The following is an 18,648-nucleotide window of genomic DNA, read 5'->3' on the forward strand; positions in this document are numbered from 1 at the left end:
CTCCGGAATCAGAACTTCCGGGAGCGAGCCCAGCAGTCTGTGTTTTGACACACTCCCCGGCAGTTCTGATGCAGCTTCTGAAAGCTGCTCCAGGCCTGAGCTCTCAGGCGGAGCTGCACCTTCCATCACCTGGGGTGGGGGCAGGGAGATTTCCAGCATTCCAGCTGAGCTGGGCACCGGGGTGCAGAACTGATGACGTTCTGAATTTGCCAAATTTTTTAGGGCATAAATTATCAGCTGGACTTTGGTCAGGGTTCTTGAAAAATGCCGATGTGCTGAGGTTCAGAATATCTAGTGCCTGGAGGCGTGCTTCCCCATCTCCAGTAAGCTGCTGGGGTCCAGCAGCCCCTACTGACCAACATCCCACAATAAAAAGTAAAAATATGGGAAATAGCAGATATTGGTTGAAGGCAAAGTGAGGGTAGAAGTGAGACAGAAAATTAGGTGAAATCTGGAGCAAAGTAAAAAACTTTCAGAACAACCAACCAACCAACCAACCAGTTACCATGGAGTCAATTTGACTCACGGCGACCCCATGTGTGTCACAGTAGAACTCTGCTCCGCAGGGTTTTCAATGGCTGGTTTTTTGGAAGTAGATCACCAGGTCTTTCTTCCAAGGCACCTCCAGGTAGACTGAATACCGACATTTTGGTCAGTAGCTGAGCACATTAATTGTATCCCCCAGGGACTCTTTCAAAACCAACGTCAAGTTTAAAGAAAACAGTGTGAAGCGCACATTGGGAAATGGTTATTTTCCTTGTGGGGCATGGCCTTTGCGGATTAGGTTTCCTCCCAGCAGTTGGCCAGGGAGATGGGGCACCTCACCTCCTCAGCCCGTACACGTAGCAGATGGCAATCGTCTCCACCAGGACGATGAGCAGCAGGGACAGGGTGGCTGCGTAGTCATTGAATATGTCAAACCAGTAGTTCCCAGAGTCCATGGTGAACACCAAGCCGACGGCGCAGCTGATGAGGCACAACAGACCTGTGGGTCACAAGACCACCTGCTCACCTGCCCAAAGTGCCTTTGCCCTGCAGGGCCCCTGCAGTGGACAGCTGCAGGCAGACCCCCCAGCTCCTGCCTGCTCATCTAGTTTTCTGTGGGACAGCAGGAGCCATAGACCGTCAGGAGGATGTTGGCCGACTGGACCATCCACATGGGTTGGAACAGCTGTCATGGTTTTGTTTCTCGGAATGTGTATGCGGGGGGTGTGTGTGTGGTAGGAGGAGGGCAAAGGTGTCCCAAAGAGTGTCAGCCAGTGTCACCGATGCTGATTCACGGAGCTGTCCTGCAGGGGGACGTTGAGCTCAATGGGAAATCAAAAGTTGTGGGCATTGCTACAGGGGAATCTCACTCAGGTGGCTGGGTTTGGTGATGATATCTATCCTGACTGCTCAGTCCCCATGCTCATGGGAGGTAAAGCGAAGGCAGAAACTTAAGCTGTGGGGCACCCCGTCAGTATTTCTAAAGAGGACTCGTATCCACCAGAAGGGAGTGGCGTGGGAGGAGAAAAAACTAATGTCTGCCCAGCTCCTATTATGCACTGGGCACGTGGCATGCATTGGGTCCTTGAGCCTCTGGGGCAGATATCAGACACCCCTCTTCACAGATGGAGAAGCTGAGGCTCAGAGATGTTAAGTAACTCATGCCCAAGGCCCCATGGCAGGTAAGTCGTGAGTGAGGACTCAGACACAGGCCTTTTTGCTTCCAGAACCTGAGTTCTTGTCCCAGTTCCCTTGAAGCTGCCTCCTTTGGACACCCCATAAAGTGTTTGACTCTAAGGGTCCCACTTGCCCTTTCCACTGCCATACCAAATACTACCAGCATACTACCGCCTTAAGAAGGAAAGGGCTAAGGAGGATACCTAAGGAGAAGGAGTTATGCGCTGGCCAGGGAGCTAAAGGCACAACAATGTCGGCTACGGAGACCAGGTCTGAGGAGGAATGCTAAGTGTTAGAGAGCTCTGATGAAGAGTGGGCAGCTCTAACAGGGGTGGTCAGGACTTCAAGGGCAAAGGGGTAGGAGCTTGGTTTGGTTCAGACTGAGAGGAGGTCCTGAATATGGAAGAATGGTGTCATCAATGGAAACCCTGTTGGTGTAGTGGTTAAGTGCTACAGCTGCTAACCAAAAGGTTGGCAGTTGAAATCCAGCAGGAGCTCCTTGGAAACTCTATGGGGCAGTTCTGCTCTGTCCTACAGGGTCGCTATAAGTTGGAATTGACTTGGTGGCAATAGGGGTGTCATCAAAGGCAGAGGGTTGGGTACATGGTAAATTGTGGTACGTGATCTCACAACAGATTAGTACCCAGGCAAGAAAAGGTGCAGGCTATTTCTACTTGCAACCACGTGGATAAGCATCACAGACAGATTATGAGTGAAGAAAACAGACACAAAGAATGCATAGTGTATAATTTCATTTACGTGAAGTTCAAGAACAGAAAAAACTAATCCAAAACAGTAGAAGTCAGAATAGAGGTTTCCTCTGGGGGGCATATTGACTGGAGAGGGGAGTGAAGGAGCTCGCTGGGGTGCAGGAAACGTTCTATATCTTGACCTACTTGGTGGTTAATTGGGTGGTTTCATATGCAAAATTAATTGAGCTGTGCCCTTAAGAAACGTGCATTTTACAACTGCTTTACCTCAATTAAAACAAACACAGACAAAAACAAGTTCCCTTCTAGCCTGGAAAGCTTTGTGCTATGGTGGGGAGTTTGGTCGTTTCCCAAGGTTGGGACAGCCATTTTACTTCCTAACGATGTGGAGAGCCAAATGCATGGGGTAAATCACATCCACCCAGTCCCTGAATTGCCCAAGATGAGGAAAAGACACCGGCAGGAAGGCTATGAGGTTGTTGAAGACCCCTTGCCACCTCAACAAGCACAGCATTCCTGAGGAATCTTATCCATTCACTTGCCCTCCACCCCATCTCAGCCTTCCCTGCCCCCACCTCCTACGGCTGACCTGCCGACCTGAGATGGCCTCCTTGGGCAGGTGGCTGGAGATGACCTTGCTGTCAGTCAGAGGGGTGAGGATGGCCGCCGTGTTCCCTAGCATGCTCCCAATGCCCAGCATCAGCAGCATGAAGAAGTAGAGCACCGACCACAGCTGGGACACCTCCATGTTTTTAATGGCTTCGGTGTAGACGATGAAAGCCAGGCCAGTGCCCTGGACTGCCTGCCCGTGGGGAGAAGACACCAGTTACACACCAAGGGACTTACACTCTGCTTAAACACACTCAATGATGAGCAATGCTGGGGACCTTGGAACTGGACTCCCATTTCTGTGGCCATGAGAAACCACATTTTGAGGTTTGATTTTCCATCATCAAATCGGCCCCCTCAGGCTCAGTGGGGCTGAAGAGAAATGTGAGCTGTCAGGAGTTCATATTTGCAGAGTAGGCAGAAGACTTTCTGTCAGCTTGGAATGCTGAGTCCCTCTCTTCCACCCCAACTCATATAAATGCTGAATAAAATATAATAAAACAGTGTTTGGATAAATTTCTGCTTCCAATATCATGACTGACTATGTATTTTAAGACCTTGGTGGCTGGAAGCTGAAGTGGGATGGTGGGGCCAGAGCAGCAGGAGCCAGGATTGCGGGGAGCTGACTTGGCCAGCAGGCAACCAGGAGGGGCAGGGTTACTTGTGGCTGTAGTTCTTTGGTAATGCTGAGGGGATATTAAACTGTGGAACAGTGGTGACGTGGGGAACTCCTGTTTAAAGACAAGTTCCCTGAGGCAGTCAAAAGGAATCATGGTTTGGGGGTGCCTCCTGGCTATGAGCAGAAGCAGAAGCAGAAGCAAACTGTCTCTGGGGGAAAACGTCCCTAATTTAGGACTCCCAGAGATTAAGATCAACAATAAACTCAGAAACAGATATACAAACCCACATGAAGACAAGCAACTATGAATCAGCTGAAATAAGAAATAACAGATTTAGAACACTTCTCCCCGAGGGTTGGGTTGCCATATACAGACTATAGGATAGCTCAGTGGCATACCAGTGGGGGACAGTAGAAATAGTCTACCCCAGGTGCAAACAATAAGTGGTGGGGGGGATGCATCACCTGCAGAGAACATAAAAAATAAAATAAAATAAAAAGCCTACCAAAAATTGATCTTTTTATTATTATCATGAGCTTGCAATTCTATACAGTGTCAGTGAAAATACACCTACCACTAGAGCAGAGTGGTATCACTCTCCTGAAAACAGCCACTAATGAAACAGCTATGTATGGAGTATTTAAAGAAACAACAAATAAAATACAAAGATAAACATATAACACTAAAGTATTGGAATGAACAAGTAAATTTAAAAAAATGTGTCTAAAAATAAAAATATATATAATTATTGAATTAAAAGGCTCAATTAGTGGTTAAATACAAGATTAGATGCAGCTGAAGAGAGAATTAATGAACTGGAAGACATCCCAGGAATCAATTCATAATGAAACAAGTAAAGATAAGAAGATGGGAAAATGAAAGAAGGGTTAAGAGACATATAGAACAGGATAAGAAGGTCTAACATTGGTCTAACTGAGATTCTAGAAGGAAAAAAAAGAGAAGAGAGGCAATAATAAATAGATAATGGTGATAAATTTTTCCAAAATTGATCAAAAACATGAATCCATAGACACAATAAACCCAACATCACCAAAATAGGATAAATAAAAATGCATTCATGCCTAGATTGCAGAAGCCAAAGACAAAAAGAAAATCATCAGAGAAAGAACTGGTCATTACAAACGAATGAAAGACTAACATTACAACAGCAACAATGGAAGCCAGATACACAAGATAAATATCTTCAAAGTGTTGAGAGGAAATAACTATCGATCTGGAATTTTCTACAGAGGGGAAAACACTTTTAAAAAGGGGGGTTAAATACAGACTTTTACATACAAACAGAACCTGAGAAAATCTGTCACCCAGAAACCTGCTCTAAAAGAATTCATAAAGAATGTATCTTAAGGGGAAAGGGGAGCAGAAGCCAGCTGGGATATAAGAAGGAATGGTGAAGAAATAAAATGCCAAACATATAAGTAAGTACAAACACTACTTGTATAAAATAATAATGGTGTCCAATTTATGGGTTAAAAAAGACAGAACTGGAAAAAGTGGCATTTAAAGCAGGAGGGATAATATTAAAGTATTCTAAAGTCCTTATATATTTTGGAAAAGAATTCAAGATATTGTTTAACTCTAGACTTTGAACTATAAAAATTTCAAACAAGTATAAGGTAGAATTAAAAAAAAATGACAGAAAAAAGTCTAAATAAATCAATAATCACATAATTCTTATACATATAGTCAAGCTCAAAGTTAAGTGAGAGAAACTCCCAAGTGCCAAAAACAAAGAGGAAACTTGAAGTGAGAGCTTTGAACAGGAGCCAAGGGGGCTTATGTATCATCTGAACTGGATCTAGGCCTGAGGCTGAGGGTTAGGGGCTAAGGATCTGATGCCACAGGCTGGTGGCTGGATGAAGAAGGGAGCTAGGGCTGAACAAGCTACATAAAACCAGGAGATAGAAAGGGGTGCCTCACCCAAGAAATGACCTAGAATGGCTCCATCCTTGAAAAAGAGTACAACTCCTCCCCACCACCCCCCCCCCCCGCCAAACAAAACAAAACAAAAAAATTCCAAGGAAGTTACTGGCAACAAAACCATGGGTGGAAAGAGCCATGGGTCTTCACTATTCTCTATTCTTAAGCACTCTTTAGACACATTCTCTAGAAGTATTCTCTGGAAGTATTCTCTGGAAGTATTTCCATTAATTACAAAAATTAGGCAAATATGCTCACTATCACCTCCACTTCCATTGTGCTGGAAATCCTAGCCAATGCAATATGATAAGAAAAAGGAATTAGATAAAAGGATTGGAAAGAAAAAATGCAAAATTGCTATTATCTACAGATGATAAGATTGTTTACACAGAAAACAGGCAACTCTACAGACAAACATGAAAAATAAGAGAATTCATCAAAGTTGATAGATACAAGGTCAACTTACAAAAACCCTTCGCTTTCTTTTGCAACAGAAACAGTGATAGAAATAGAAATAAAGACATCATTCACAATAGCAACAAAACAAAAAGGTGCCTAGATATAAACCTAATAAAAGATGTGACAAAAATTCATGGAGAAAACTAATTGAAGGATGAAAGAAGACCTGAGTAGATGCTGAGATAAAGTATGTTCCTGAATCAAAAGTTACATTCATAAAGATATTACTTCTCCCCAAATTAAACTGTAAAATCTATACTATTTTTTAAAAAATACCCAAAGGGATATTTTCCAACACAGCTGATCTTAAAGTTCACGTGGAAAAAAATTAAAAAAGGTCCCAGCAGAGCAAAGATAATTTTGAAAAAATATAAAGAAAGGTATTTTTTGTAGCAAAAATTTGAAAACAAGCTAAATATCTAATATGAAGGGAATGGGTAAATGCATTGCAGTATATGTGTGTGATGGAATAAAATGAAGCACTTGAATGAATGAGATTCCATATGTATCGTTATGGGCAGATCTCAAAAATAAAATGTTGAATAAGTAAAGTAACTCTCAGGACCACTTAGGTCCATTTAATAGTAACACAACATTAGTATTATTTAGGGATACATATATGAGTCCGTGGATGGTGCAAGAGGTTTACGCTTGACTACTAACCTAAAGGTTGGTGGTTCAAACCTACCCAGTGGTGTTGCAGAAGAAAATACTGGCTATCTGCTTTTGTAAAGATTGCAGCCAAGAAAACTCTATGGAGCAGCTCCATTCTGTAACACATGGGGTCACCAGCGTTGGAATGGACTTGTCTCAGTGGGCTTGTTTGTTTGTTGTTTATGGGTAATAAAAATGTTAAAATGAATGTTCTTGATTCTGGTGAACAGAGAATAGCTTGGGGTGGGTAACGAAGGGGACTTCAACTTTGTCCCTATAGCTTTTTTTCCCCCCATTTTTATATATACTAAAAAGCTGAACTCCAAATGACAAAGTGTTTATAATTGTTTATTCTGATGGTAGATTTATGGGTGTTTGTTATCTTGTCTGTACTTTCCTATATTTTTTAAACTAAAAAGAGAAAAGAAAAAGGAAGAAAGGAGATAGAGACCCCAAAGGAACTTTATAATAGCTAGGATTCTTATTCAGCACCTGAGAAGTGTGATGGTCAAGATTCTCTTCCCTAAGAATGGACAGGGGAAATGATTTAGTTTGCTAACCAAAAGGTCAGCAGTTCGAATCCACCAGCTGCTTTTTGAGAACTCTTATGGGGGCAGTTTTAGTCTGTCCTATAAGGTCGCTATGAGTTGGAAGTGACTTGACGGCAATGGGCTTTTTTTTTTTTTTCTCCCATGGACAGCACATTTCCACCAAGCCCCATACTCCGCCTCCACTCCACTTTCTTACTGGCGGCCTTCAAAGGAGTTGGATTTGTTATGAAGCTGTGGTGTGCTGCTTCCACAGGGCACTTACTGTGTTTAGCTCCGATTCCAAGCTGCAGTTTTTAATTTGTGGGAACACCTCGCTGTATTTGCTCGGGTAGGTGGATGCTAGGTAGGTCTTCACTTGTTCCAAGTTGCTGGCTGTCAAAAAGCCATCTTCAAGGTCAAAAGAATTGGTCAGCAGCAGAATCACCCTGCGGAGCAGACCATCAGATTGGCCTTCACTGACTAGAAAGGCCACAGTCTCCAACTCTTTCAGAAGCCTGGGGCTCTGAATGGGGCTGCCCATCCCCTCGGCCTCTTCTTTTCTCATTAAATGAGGTCACATCGGACTCCTCTCCCCTTCAACAAGGGGGATCTGTTGACTGGTGACCCTTTTAAAAGGGCAGGGTGATTCTGAATGACTGATGAAGCTTCAGATAAGATCAGCGATGACAATAGAACCAAACCGACACAGCTAGGCCATCTTTACCTCTGGGCCAGGGCCGTCCAGTAGCGCTTTCTGTGATAACGGACATACTCTATATCTGTGCGGCCCAATATGGTAGCCACTAGCCATATGTGGAGATTGAGCAGTTGCAATGTGGCTAGTGTGACTGAGGAGCTGAATTTTCAGTTTTATCTGATTTAAATTTAAGTTTATAAACGGTTACTCCTTGCTAGTGACCACTATATTGGACAGCGTACCTTCTGGATAATGTTTCTTATATACGTGGTAAAGGACTGCAAAAAGTGAATTCCGTGATCTGTACGGCTCAGCTAGAGAGCTCTTGGCTACTTCTGAGGTGGGAACGGTGGGGCAGACGAAACTAAATTTTGTTGACTGCTCTATTGTGATAAGTGCTTTGAACGAGCTAAGCCGTCCCTCATTCCCATAAGGCAGACATTAGCTTGCTCAAGGCCCCCCAACTACTTGGGGAGGGGTGCAAATCTGAACCCTGGATTAAGGACTCCAAAGCTGGTGCCCTTAACTTCTTGGCATCCACCTCTTCCCAGCTGCCCCTTCAGCTCAGTGCTTTGGGGCCCTGCTTCCCCACTTAAGGCCGGAATTCAGTGGGGCTGCCCAGGCTTACTTTCTTAAGCAGTTCTCGTAGTTGAAGGTGGCCTTGAAGCCATAGATGGAGAAGGTGACGATGCTGGCAAATATGGAGGTGAAGCTGTTGATGAGGGACACGATGATGGCGTGCCTCTGGCAGTTGTTAGAGGGCTCGTTGTAGCTGGCAAAGGCAATCAGGCTGCCGAACCCCAGGCCCAGCGAGAAGAAGATCTGGGTGGCTGCATTGATCCAGGCCCTGGGGTTGGCCAACTGCTCCAACTAGAGGGTCAGCAGGGGACAGAGCTGATGAACCCTGGGTGAGAATCTCAAACTCTTGGACCAGCAAGGGAGGGAGGCCCAGAGAAGGGAAGGAACTTGCCTACAGGCTCCCACCAGTTACAAGCAGGCCTGGGGCTGGGTCCCAGCTTTCCTAGCCCCCATAGTGGTGTCACCGGGTGGGTGCAGGGGGGGCGGATCCCACCAGGTAACACCACAGAGGGGGTGACAACAAAATGATTGTCTATAAACTTTTTGTGCAGAAATTATTTTTCATAAAAAATATCCCTGTAGTTAAACAACAAAAACATTTTTTGTAAGCCCAGTTTACATGTATTAACATACCTACAAGGCTGAAACTCTGAGCTAACTTACTCTTTGAACTTTTTACTTGGGCTCCAGTCGGAGCCATCATTATTACCCAATCACAGTGCCGCTTCGAATCCTGTCCACATGAGCTATAAGCACGCATTGTTGTTTTTGTTGATGCCGTGTTTTTATAGTTGCTGATTTCGTCAAATTTTCTGGTGCTTTAGCTATAATACTGTGGTAATTAGGATTTGTGAACCTATATAAATACCTTTTTTGAGAATGAAGTAGTAATTAGAGGAAAAGAAGGAGTGATATACGGAATTACGATTTGTCAGTAACATTAAAAAAAAAACCCAAAAAACATTACTAAGGATTCTGTATGGTCTGGTAGGGAACGAGGTCCACGGTGGGGTGGGGGGGTGGGGGTGGTGACACCATGAGTTACTGCACTGGGTGGCACCAGCCCTAGTGATGCCACTGAGCCCTGGGCCTGAGTCTCATCCATTTCCCAGCAGATAAAACATTTGGGCATCCTTCATGTCATCCATAGCAGCTTACACATAGGAAGTGCACAGAGGAAAATCATAGGATAAAATCATTCAACAACGTATTGAGCCCCTGATTGGTGACCCAGGCACTGTGTGAGTCTGGGTACCCAGAGATGGAGGTGGCGTAGTCTGGAGACTTAGGCCTGGATTTGAATCTCAGAGCTAGCATTAGGGGATACTGGAAAATGTGGGGAACATTTTTGGGGGTGCTACATTTTGTTTCCAGGGTCAGACTTGCTAAATGAAGAATTTGTCCTGCCCCAAAATCAGTAGCGTCCCCTGCTGAGGAACACTGGCTATGGGGTGCTTGGAGAGGGGGTGGGCTGGGTAGGGACCATGGAACACCCTGCTGGAGTGTGGATTTGCCCCTGTAGGAAACGGGTGCCATGGATGTGTTGTGAGCAGAGGAGTGATGTTTATGGTAAATAACTTAGTTAACAGTCTGGAAGGTGGGGGGTATGGATTGAATTGTGTTCGCCAAAAAGATATGTTGAAATCCTAGCTCCTGTACCTGTGAAGGGTGCCCTGGTGGCACAGTGGTTAAGAACTATGGCTGCTAATCAAAAAGGTCAGCAGTTCAAATCTACCAGCTGCTCCTTGCAAACCCTACGGGAACTAGAGGGTTGCTATGAGTTAGAATCGACTTAACAGCAGTGGGTTTTTCTCGTTTGGTACCTGTGAATGTGGCCTTGTTTGGGAAAATAGGTCTTTCTTTGCAGATGTTATCGGTTAAGTTAAAGAGGCCATACAGGAGTCCAGTGGGTCCTAATCCCTTCTGACCGATGTTTTATAAAAGGTGAGAACAGAGTCTTACAGGGGGAAGATACTAGGAGAAGATACAAGACAAGGAATGTCAAGAAATGTCTGGGGCTACCAGCAGTTGGAAGATTCTTCCCCTAGGACAGACAGAGGGAGATCAGAGTCTTGCCTATGCCCTAAATTTGGACTTTGAGAATAGTGAGAAAATAAAATTTTGTTCTTTAAAGCCACCCTCTTTGTGATATTTTGTTATGGCAGCACTGGGTAACTAAGACAGTGGGTTTGGGGTAAGATGGGGCAGGAGGCTCCAGCAGCAATGAGTTGGGGGAGGAAATAGTGAGGAGCGGTGGACCTAAGACTTAATGCACCAGAATTCAGAGGGCCTAGGAACTGCTTCGCCCATTGCCATCGAGTCGATTCTGACTCATAGTACCCTACAGGACAGAGTAGAGCTGCCCCATACGGTTTCCAAGGAGCACCTGGTGGATTTGAACTGCCGACCTTTTGGTTAGCAGCCGTAGCTCTTAGCCACTATGCTAAGGGGCTGCTTAAGAGGTCCAGGGGTTGGGCAAATGGTTTGCTCTTGGCTACTAACATAAAGGTTGGTGGTCCAAACCTACCTAGTGGTACCATGGAAGAAAGTCCTGGCAGTCTGCTTCTGTAAAGATTATAGCCAAGGAAACCCTATGGAAGAATTCTACTCTGTCACACCTGAGGTTGCCATGAGTTGGAATTGACTTGATGGCAATTTTTTGGGGGGGGTGGGGGGAGAGGGGCTGCCTGGCTGAGTAGGTGATCCAGGGCCCACAGGTAACCCACACCCCTCGCCACAATCTGGTGGGCTCACACCAACCTCCCTGGGTATATCCCACCTTCCGGTCACCCTCCATCTTGTCCCCTTTCCACCCATCCTTGAACACGGCAGGACACCTCTCTCCAGCCCGTACCTTGGGAGTGAACATGTACGCGAGGCCATTGGTGGCTCCGTGGAGCGTGAGGCCCCTTACCAGGTAGATGATGAGCACGCAGTATGGCAGCAATGCAGTGAAATACACCACCTGTGGGCACCAGAGGGTGGAGTCAGCCTCCTGGAGGTGTGGTGACCCCATCCCCATAAACCACCACAGTGTCTCTGGAAATGGCATCGAGATTCTTGATCAGACACAGATTCTGAGTTTGGGCTGGGGAAATGGGTTGAGGGGATGTGGTTGCCGACATCTCTAACCACCAGGCAATCTTGTATTCAGTACAGATGAGAGAAAAAGGTATTTGTTATGGATTGAATTGTGCCCCTCCTCCCCCTCAAATAGGTGTTGAATTCCTGGCTCTTGCACTGGTAGATGTGATCCTGCTTGGAAACAGGGGTTTCCTGTTATATTAATGAGGTTCTGTCAGTGCAGGGTGGATCCTAAACCTAATCACTTCTGAATTATAAAAAGACCAGAACAGACACAGACACACACAAAGGGAGAGGACAGATGCCACATTAGGATCAACTACAAGCCGAGGAACACCAAGGAACACCCGAGGCTACAAACAAGAAAGGAATCAACAAGGCTTGGACCCTGATTTAGACTTTCGGCTTCCAGAACAGTGAGAAAATCAAATTTCCATTCTTTAAACCCACCCGCTGTGGTACTTGTGTCACAGCCGCACTAGCAAACAACAGTATTGTTGTCTCTGCCCTCCACCCTCCCTTTAACCTGACCTTATTTCCAAAGGGATCAGAGGCAGCCCACAAAAATATATCAATCATACTAATACTTTTAAATTGCTAGATAAAGAAAAGGAGCCCTGGTGGTGCTTGGCTGCTAACCAAAAGGTCAGCGGTTCCAACCCACCAGCCACTTCGCAGGAGAAAAATGTGGCAGTCTGCTCCCGTGAAGATTACAAACTTGGAAGCTTTATGGGGCAGTTCTACTCTGTCTATAGGGTCACTATGAGTCAAAATCGACTCCATGGCAATGGGTATGTGTATTAGATAAAGAAATCAGCACAAAAGGAAAACATGGGCAATCTAGTAAGACGAGTTCAAAGAAAAAGGCAGCTATACACTATGTGTGTGAGATTCTCCCCAGTTTTTGCAGGTGAGCCAAATTCAGCGCTGAGCTTCCTAATGGCCTAAGCAAAGCAGGAAACACAATTACTTATAAGATTTATATTGTATCTATACTGGGGAATCCAGCACAACTTGTCCAAGGCAGGGTAATAGAAGCTCCATAGACACATCCAAACTTTCTGAGGGACCGAATTACTGGGCTGAGGGCTGTGGGGACCATGGTCTCCAAGAGCATCTAACTCAATTGGCATAACATAGTTTATAAAGAAAATGCTCTACATTCTACTTTGGTGAGTAGCTTCTGGGGTCTTAAAAGCTTGTAAGTGGCCATCTAAGACACTCCACTGGTCTCACCCCATCTGGAGCAAGGGAGAAAGAAGAAAACCAAAGACACAAGGGAAAAGATTAGTCCAAATGACTAATGGACCACAAGTACTACAGCCTCCACCAGACTGAGTCCAGTACAAGTAGGTGGTGCCCAGCTACCACCACTGACTGCTCTGAGAGGGATTACAGTAGAGGGTCTCAGACAGAGCTGGAGAAAAATGTAGAGCAAAATTCTAACTCACCAAAAACAGAAACAAACAAACCAGACTTACTGGTCTGACAGAGACTGGGGGAACCCTGAGAATATGGTCCCCGGACAACCTTGTAGCTCAGTAATGAAGTCACTCCTGAGGTTCATCCTTCAGCCAAAGACTAGACAGGCTTATAAAACAAAATGAGACTAAAGGGGCACACCAGTCCAGGGGCAAGGATGAGAAGGCTGGAGGGAACAGGAAAGCTGGTGATAGGGAACCGAAGGTCGAGAAGGGGAGGGTGTTGACATGTCATGGGGTTGGCAACCAATGTCAAAAAACAATACGTGTACTAATTGGTTAATGAGAAGCTAGTTTGATCTGTAACCCTTTATCTAAAGTAAAAAAATAAAAATTTATATTGTCTCTAAAAGGGTGGTAAAAAAGGGTGGTGGAGGGGGGAAACAGAGGTATGGAAGAAGGCCAGCTCTTCCCATGACTAGGGCCTGGCGAAGCTTGTCCATGAGAGCTCGTAAAGGGAAAGTAGTGATGACAGTGTAGGGACCAAGGTCCCTGCCATAAATACCACAGGAAATTGAGTGATCTGATTTTTATGGCAATCCTCATGAAAGGCCTCACTTTAATGGACTTTAAAATTGCACATAAATGGAATTTTCTGTCAACCAGATCCTCTTTTCCTGTTGATAAGCATCACAAGTTCAATGATGTTTTATCTTTGGTTTTCAAGGTAGTTTTGGCAGTAGCCTCTCATATTCTGGGTAGTTCTAACTTTGAGAAAGCCTTAAAATAGAGATCTTCAAGTGCATATATTCAACCAACCATCCAGAATTGGAGTTTTTTCTGTAAATCAACTCATATATGCACCAGAGCCTCTTCTGTAAAACAAAGACCTAGTTTGTAAGACTATTTTTCTCGTGTAGGCAATTCCCTTGAGAGTGTGGTGCTTCCTGTGTGAATTACATGTGGTGACCTGTGTCCAAATGGGTGTGAACTGCATTCGATCCTTTGTTCCCACCAAGGCATGGCACCATCTTCCTGTGAATTTCCAAGGTGATCAGAGTCATGCTCTGTGCCCTGTTACCCTGGAGGCAGCAGGAGAAGGAGGGTGTGTCTTTTATCATGGTTTCTTAGCTGACGTCATCGTAACTGGGGAAGAGTAATAAATCCATCTGAGATTATAAGAAAATAAACCAGATGCAAGATGGAGATAGGTCTATGGAAGAAAGTAGGCATCTGGCCAATGATCTGAATGAACTCAAGAGAGAACTGGAGGAGGGGTAACCAACCTGCATAACCAGTAGGCACAGAAGATGCTTAGGGTAAACGCTGGAATCTCCCTCTCCCCCAGATGAACAAACTCTAGAATTCTCCTCCCCTTCAGATAAGCAAGTTTTCCAGAAGGCTTTCTGGGGTTACCACCAGGGTGGCTCACTTCTCCCCCAACAGGGAAGCTAGTGGGGTTGCTGCACATGTGATCAAGCCTTTTGGGAGAACCCATCTCTGACCAATCTACAAAATTTTTGGAGGGAAAGCAAAGGAGATTCCAAAAGAAGAGCCAGGAAATGCACATAGTCTTTGTCAGGATTGTTGTTGTTACCTGCTGTTGATACAGCCCCTGACTCATGGCGGCCCCGTGCACAATGGAATGAAATGGTGCCCAGTGTACCCCAGCACAGCTTCTGCCCCTCAACTGCAGAGGGAAACCTCTCAGCATTGCCCAGGGCTGGACCAAGACAACCTCTAGGCATCGCTCAGGGCTGGGCCAGAGCAACCTCTTAGCGCTGCCGAGCCTGGACCAGGACAACCTCTTGGCTTTGCCCAGGGCTGTGCCAGAGCAACCTCTTGGCATTTCCTGGGGCTGGGCTGGAGCAGGAGCCCTTGCTGCTTTGCTGCCCACCTTGCCGGTTGACTCGGTGCCCCTCAGGATGCATAGATATACCATGAGCCAGGCCAGGATGAGGCACAGTGCTGGCTCCCACTGTACACCCCCATTCTCCTGGATGGACGGCGAGATATTGAGGGTTTTCCTGTACCAGAAGTACTGCGTGGAGGTGGCCTTCTCACATTCCTCATCGTAGCCTGTGTGGTTACTGTTCAGTGGGCAGACAGACCACGGCAGGGGGTCCTTTGGGATCAAAACAAGCATTATACAGAGAAGATGACAGCTGAGGCCAAAGGTCAGGGGTAGGGGTGACAAGGCGGTGGCCCTGATAAGAACCTCTGGCAGAGAAGGGCCCCAGTCCCCAAAGGGCAGATGGCCAAGGCACCTGAAGGTGGACAGGGAATTGAAGAGTTTGTTGGGGGCACAGCTCAGGGTTGGGGCTAGGAGAGAGGTGGCGTGGGGGGTGTTGGAAGAGGAGACTCTACATTCATCACAATCTCACACATGTTTGTTTGAAGCCTACTGCACTCAACTGTGGGGGCTGAGAGACTGTATACAAATGGACGATGGCCTGACCATCTATGACCATAGAACTCGGACCCAACACTTTTGAAGCAACCAATGCAGGAAGCCAAGCCACAACCTCTGCAGCAATCAGCCCAGAATGGTCAGGACTTGGTCAGTGACCACCAGCTTCCCTATTTTTTGTCCCCACTTCCAACTCAGGACCAGAGAAAGCCAAATATGCTCCCTAAATCAATCATATAGGATGCTCCGCCTCTAGTCAGTCCACCTTCAGCTTCCCTTGCCAACTGCCTCTAACCAGGGCACACCTGAGGCCTTCCCTTTTGTCCACTCTGAAGCTCTCCCACTTCCCTGTCTCCCTTTGAGTCTTAGCCAAAAGCAAGTGATGGTAGCCGACTCCCTTGTTATAGCAACCTCTGAATAAATAACCTCTGCTTGTTCCTACGTGGATGGTCTGTGTGTATTTCCACAAGTCCCTGGCAAGTCTTGGGGTGAGAGACTTGGGTCCTGGCCTCACTGACTGGTGATGGAGACAGACATTCCTGACCATGAATGCTGGGTTTGGAAGCTGAAGGGGATGAGGCTCAGCACCCCTGCGGTCGTCTTGCCAGCATGAGACAGAAAGAACCTGGTACTAATGACTTCCTTTGAGTTTGAATCAAGCTACACCCGAAGCACTTAGAGTCCGGGATGTTCAAGGGCAGAGGCAGTAAGACCCTCCTCTGTCTAAGCCAGTTGGAACTGGGTTCTCTGTGACTTATTACCACAGGGGCCTACATGGGGCATATCCAGTGAATATGACCCAAGGCCTAGTGCCAAACAGAAGTACTGAACTGAAGAGGGGGGAGGGAAAAGTAAATCTGGCTAGGGGGCTGGGGGTCCCATGCCTGTTCTGCTAGGACCAGCCTCACATTGTTTAGATTTGTATGTATCTGGGTTCTGTAAGGAGCCCTGGTGACGTAGCAGTTAAGAACTGCAGCTGCTAACCAAAAAAGGTCGGCAGTTCAAATCCACCAGCTGCTGCTTGGAAACCCTATGGGGCAGTTCTACTCTGTCCTTATCAGGTCACCATGAGTCAGAATGGACTTGACAGCAACGGGTTTGGCTTTTTTTGGGGGGGGGGAGGGGTTCTGTAACCTCAGATTTAATTATTCAGAAAACAAACGAACAAACAAAACTCCACTGAAAGAAACAAGTCTGACTACCCAGTGTTGGCATCCACTGCTCCTTGATCTGGGTTGCCTGGGACTGGCTTTGAACATGGAATACCGTGGACACGATGGTGTGTGACCTCTCGGCCTAGGCCTGAAGAGCCCTTGTAGGTGCCTGCTCCACTCTCTTAGAAACCAGCTATCATGTAAAGACCTTTTGGCTCAGTCCCTGAATGACAACAAAGAGAGGCTATGTGGGGGACAGCCATGGTCCCCTGCTGGCAGCCAGCACCAAATCCCAGTCAGGTGAGGAAGGTCCTCTTGGACTTTTAGCCCCAGTTGAGCTGCCCCAGCAGACACCACGTGCAGCAGAGACGAGCTTTCCCCGCTGAGCCCTGCCCAAATTCCCAACCCACGGAACTGTGAGCAACAAAATGGTCATTATTTGAAGCCATGGTTTGTTATAAAGCAGATATCAGAAACACTGGGATTTCAATTCTCTCAGTCCACGTGGCTGGGTAGCTTTCCTCTCTCCACCCTACCTCTCAGGGGCTGGTGGGTTCTAGAAGCCACATGCACTAAGATCAACACCACACCTGACCTGGGAGCTCTTTGTGCTCAGCAGGGCTTAGCACACTCCAACAGGAATGGCAAATACGGGCCTGTGTGCAGACACACACTACCCCAAGACCATGAGCGATAATCACTGATCCACAAGTCATCTACAACATCGTTCACACTGGTCCCAAACTCAGCCCCTGCAGAATCCTCCTCAGCACAGCACCAGCATCCTCTACTAAGCAGCTGGAGAAGAAACCGGCAGGAAATAAACTTGGAGGCCTCTGTTGTCTTTGGAAGAAGAAGAGGCTTGGACGTCTGATGGGCCTGAGTGCAAATCCCACCTCACCACTCAAAACATGCTCACTTTGACCACACAGCTGGACTCTCTGTGACTCAGCTTCCTCATCTCTAAAATGGGAATAATAACGTTGCTCTCATAGGATTGAGGTTCTCTTAGGAGAACTTTGGGGTCTACAGGAAAAAGGGGGGCTCAACCTGGAGACAGTCAGAAACCTGGAAAGATAAGTGACAGCGGCAGGAGGGGGAGGAGGAGGGGAAGGGAGAGGAAGAGGAGGAAGGGAAGGAAGGTGGTTACTATCTTGCTGGGTTGGTGAAATCCCTTTCTGTCAGTTCTTTTCACAGGTTTTCCCCCAGTCCACTACACAGTGGTTCTTAAGATTTTGGGGGTCACATCCTTCAGAGAGAACCTGATAAAAGATGTGGACCTGCTTCCCGGAAATGTGCATGCACTCACAGGTGCACAATCTGGCTTACAATTCCAGGGGGCCCATGGACCCCAGAGCTAGGAGCTCTCTGCTCAGTTTGGGGTGACTGGCTTCTTCTCATTCTCACCACTTCCTGCCCCTCCTCACACTGTCCCCCTCAACCTCCACTGCCTTCCCCAGGTAGGCAGCCCCTCCCTGCCCAGCCCTGGTGGGCAGCCCTGCTCTCCTTTCCTTCTTGCTTCTGCTCCTGCCCTGGCAGGGGCTCCCGCTTACCTGGAAGGAGTGGAAGAGGTACCAGAAGCCCCAAGCATTGATGACGTTGTAGTACATGGAGAGGAAGAAGGAGACCACCACGCTAGCGACGCCTGTGAGGGAGCAGAGGGCCGGCCCTGAGGACTGCCCCTCCCCCTCTCTGCTGGCATGAGGTGGCAGGGCCCCGTCCAGTGCACCCTCCCAGGACATGCCTGCTGGGACTGCCCCGGCTTTCTGACCTGCAAAATCTGTAAGAAACTTCACCAGGTTTTTGTGAATCTTGAAAACAACCACCTGTGAGCACCTGTGAGCACCTTGTAAGGGTGGTTTCTCTTTCCCCAACCTCTTTGCCCTCATCTGGAACATGAGGCTGAGGACTTTTTGAACCGAGTGCTAGGTGCTGTGCTAAGTACTTTACATGCCTTTGGTCCTCACGACAATGTTGTGAAGTGGGTATTATTCTCCCCCTTTTACAGAGGAGAAAACTGAGGCAGAGTCATTAACTTGCCTGAGACCACTCAGGTAGTAAGTGGCAGAACTCAGATTCTGCCTAGTGTGAGAAGCACTTTGTCACTGCCAAGTGCTG

The 18,648-nt window shown here is 46.8% G+C and overlaps 1 protein-coding gene across 4 annotated transcripts in view; it reads right to left on the reverse strand.

The window, feature by feature from the left end:
* The window catches only part of SLC6A20 (solute carrier family 6 member 20), a 45,633-nt gene that overhangs the window by 8,496 nt on the left and 18,489 nt on the right, over positions 1–18,648 (reverse strand). The window contains exons 3-9 of one of the 4 annotated variants that reach the window (XM_049862445.1): positions 18,084–18,175; positions 14,864–15,091; positions 11,316–11,426; positions 8,511–8,752; positions 7,469–7,631; positions 2,948–3,174; positions 826–966 (exon numbers count right to left, since the gene is read on the reverse strand). In XM_049862445.1, the coding sequence (XP_049718402.1) occupies positions 826–966; positions 2,948–3,174; positions 7,469–7,631; positions 8,511–8,752; positions 11,316–11,426; positions 14,864–15,091; positions 18,084–18,175 (1,204 nt within the window). Of the gene's footprint in view, positions 1–825; positions 986–2,947; positions 3,175–7,468; positions 7,632–8,510; positions 8,753–11,315; positions 11,427–14,863; positions 15,092–18,083; positions 18,176–18,648 lie in introns of all 4 variants that reach the window. The other 3 variants (XM_049862446.1, XM_049862444.1, XM_049862443.1) reach the window with 3 other exon arrangements.

The sequence above is a fragment of the Elephas maximus genome, chromosome 20 (genome assembly GCF_024166365.1).
Source record: "Elephas maximus indicus isolate mEleMax1 chromosome 20, mEleMax1 primary haplotype, whole genome shotgun sequence".
Taxonomy (NCBI): domain Eukaryota; kingdom Metazoa; phylum Chordata; class Mammalia; order Proboscidea; family Elephantidae; genus Elephas; species Elephas maximus.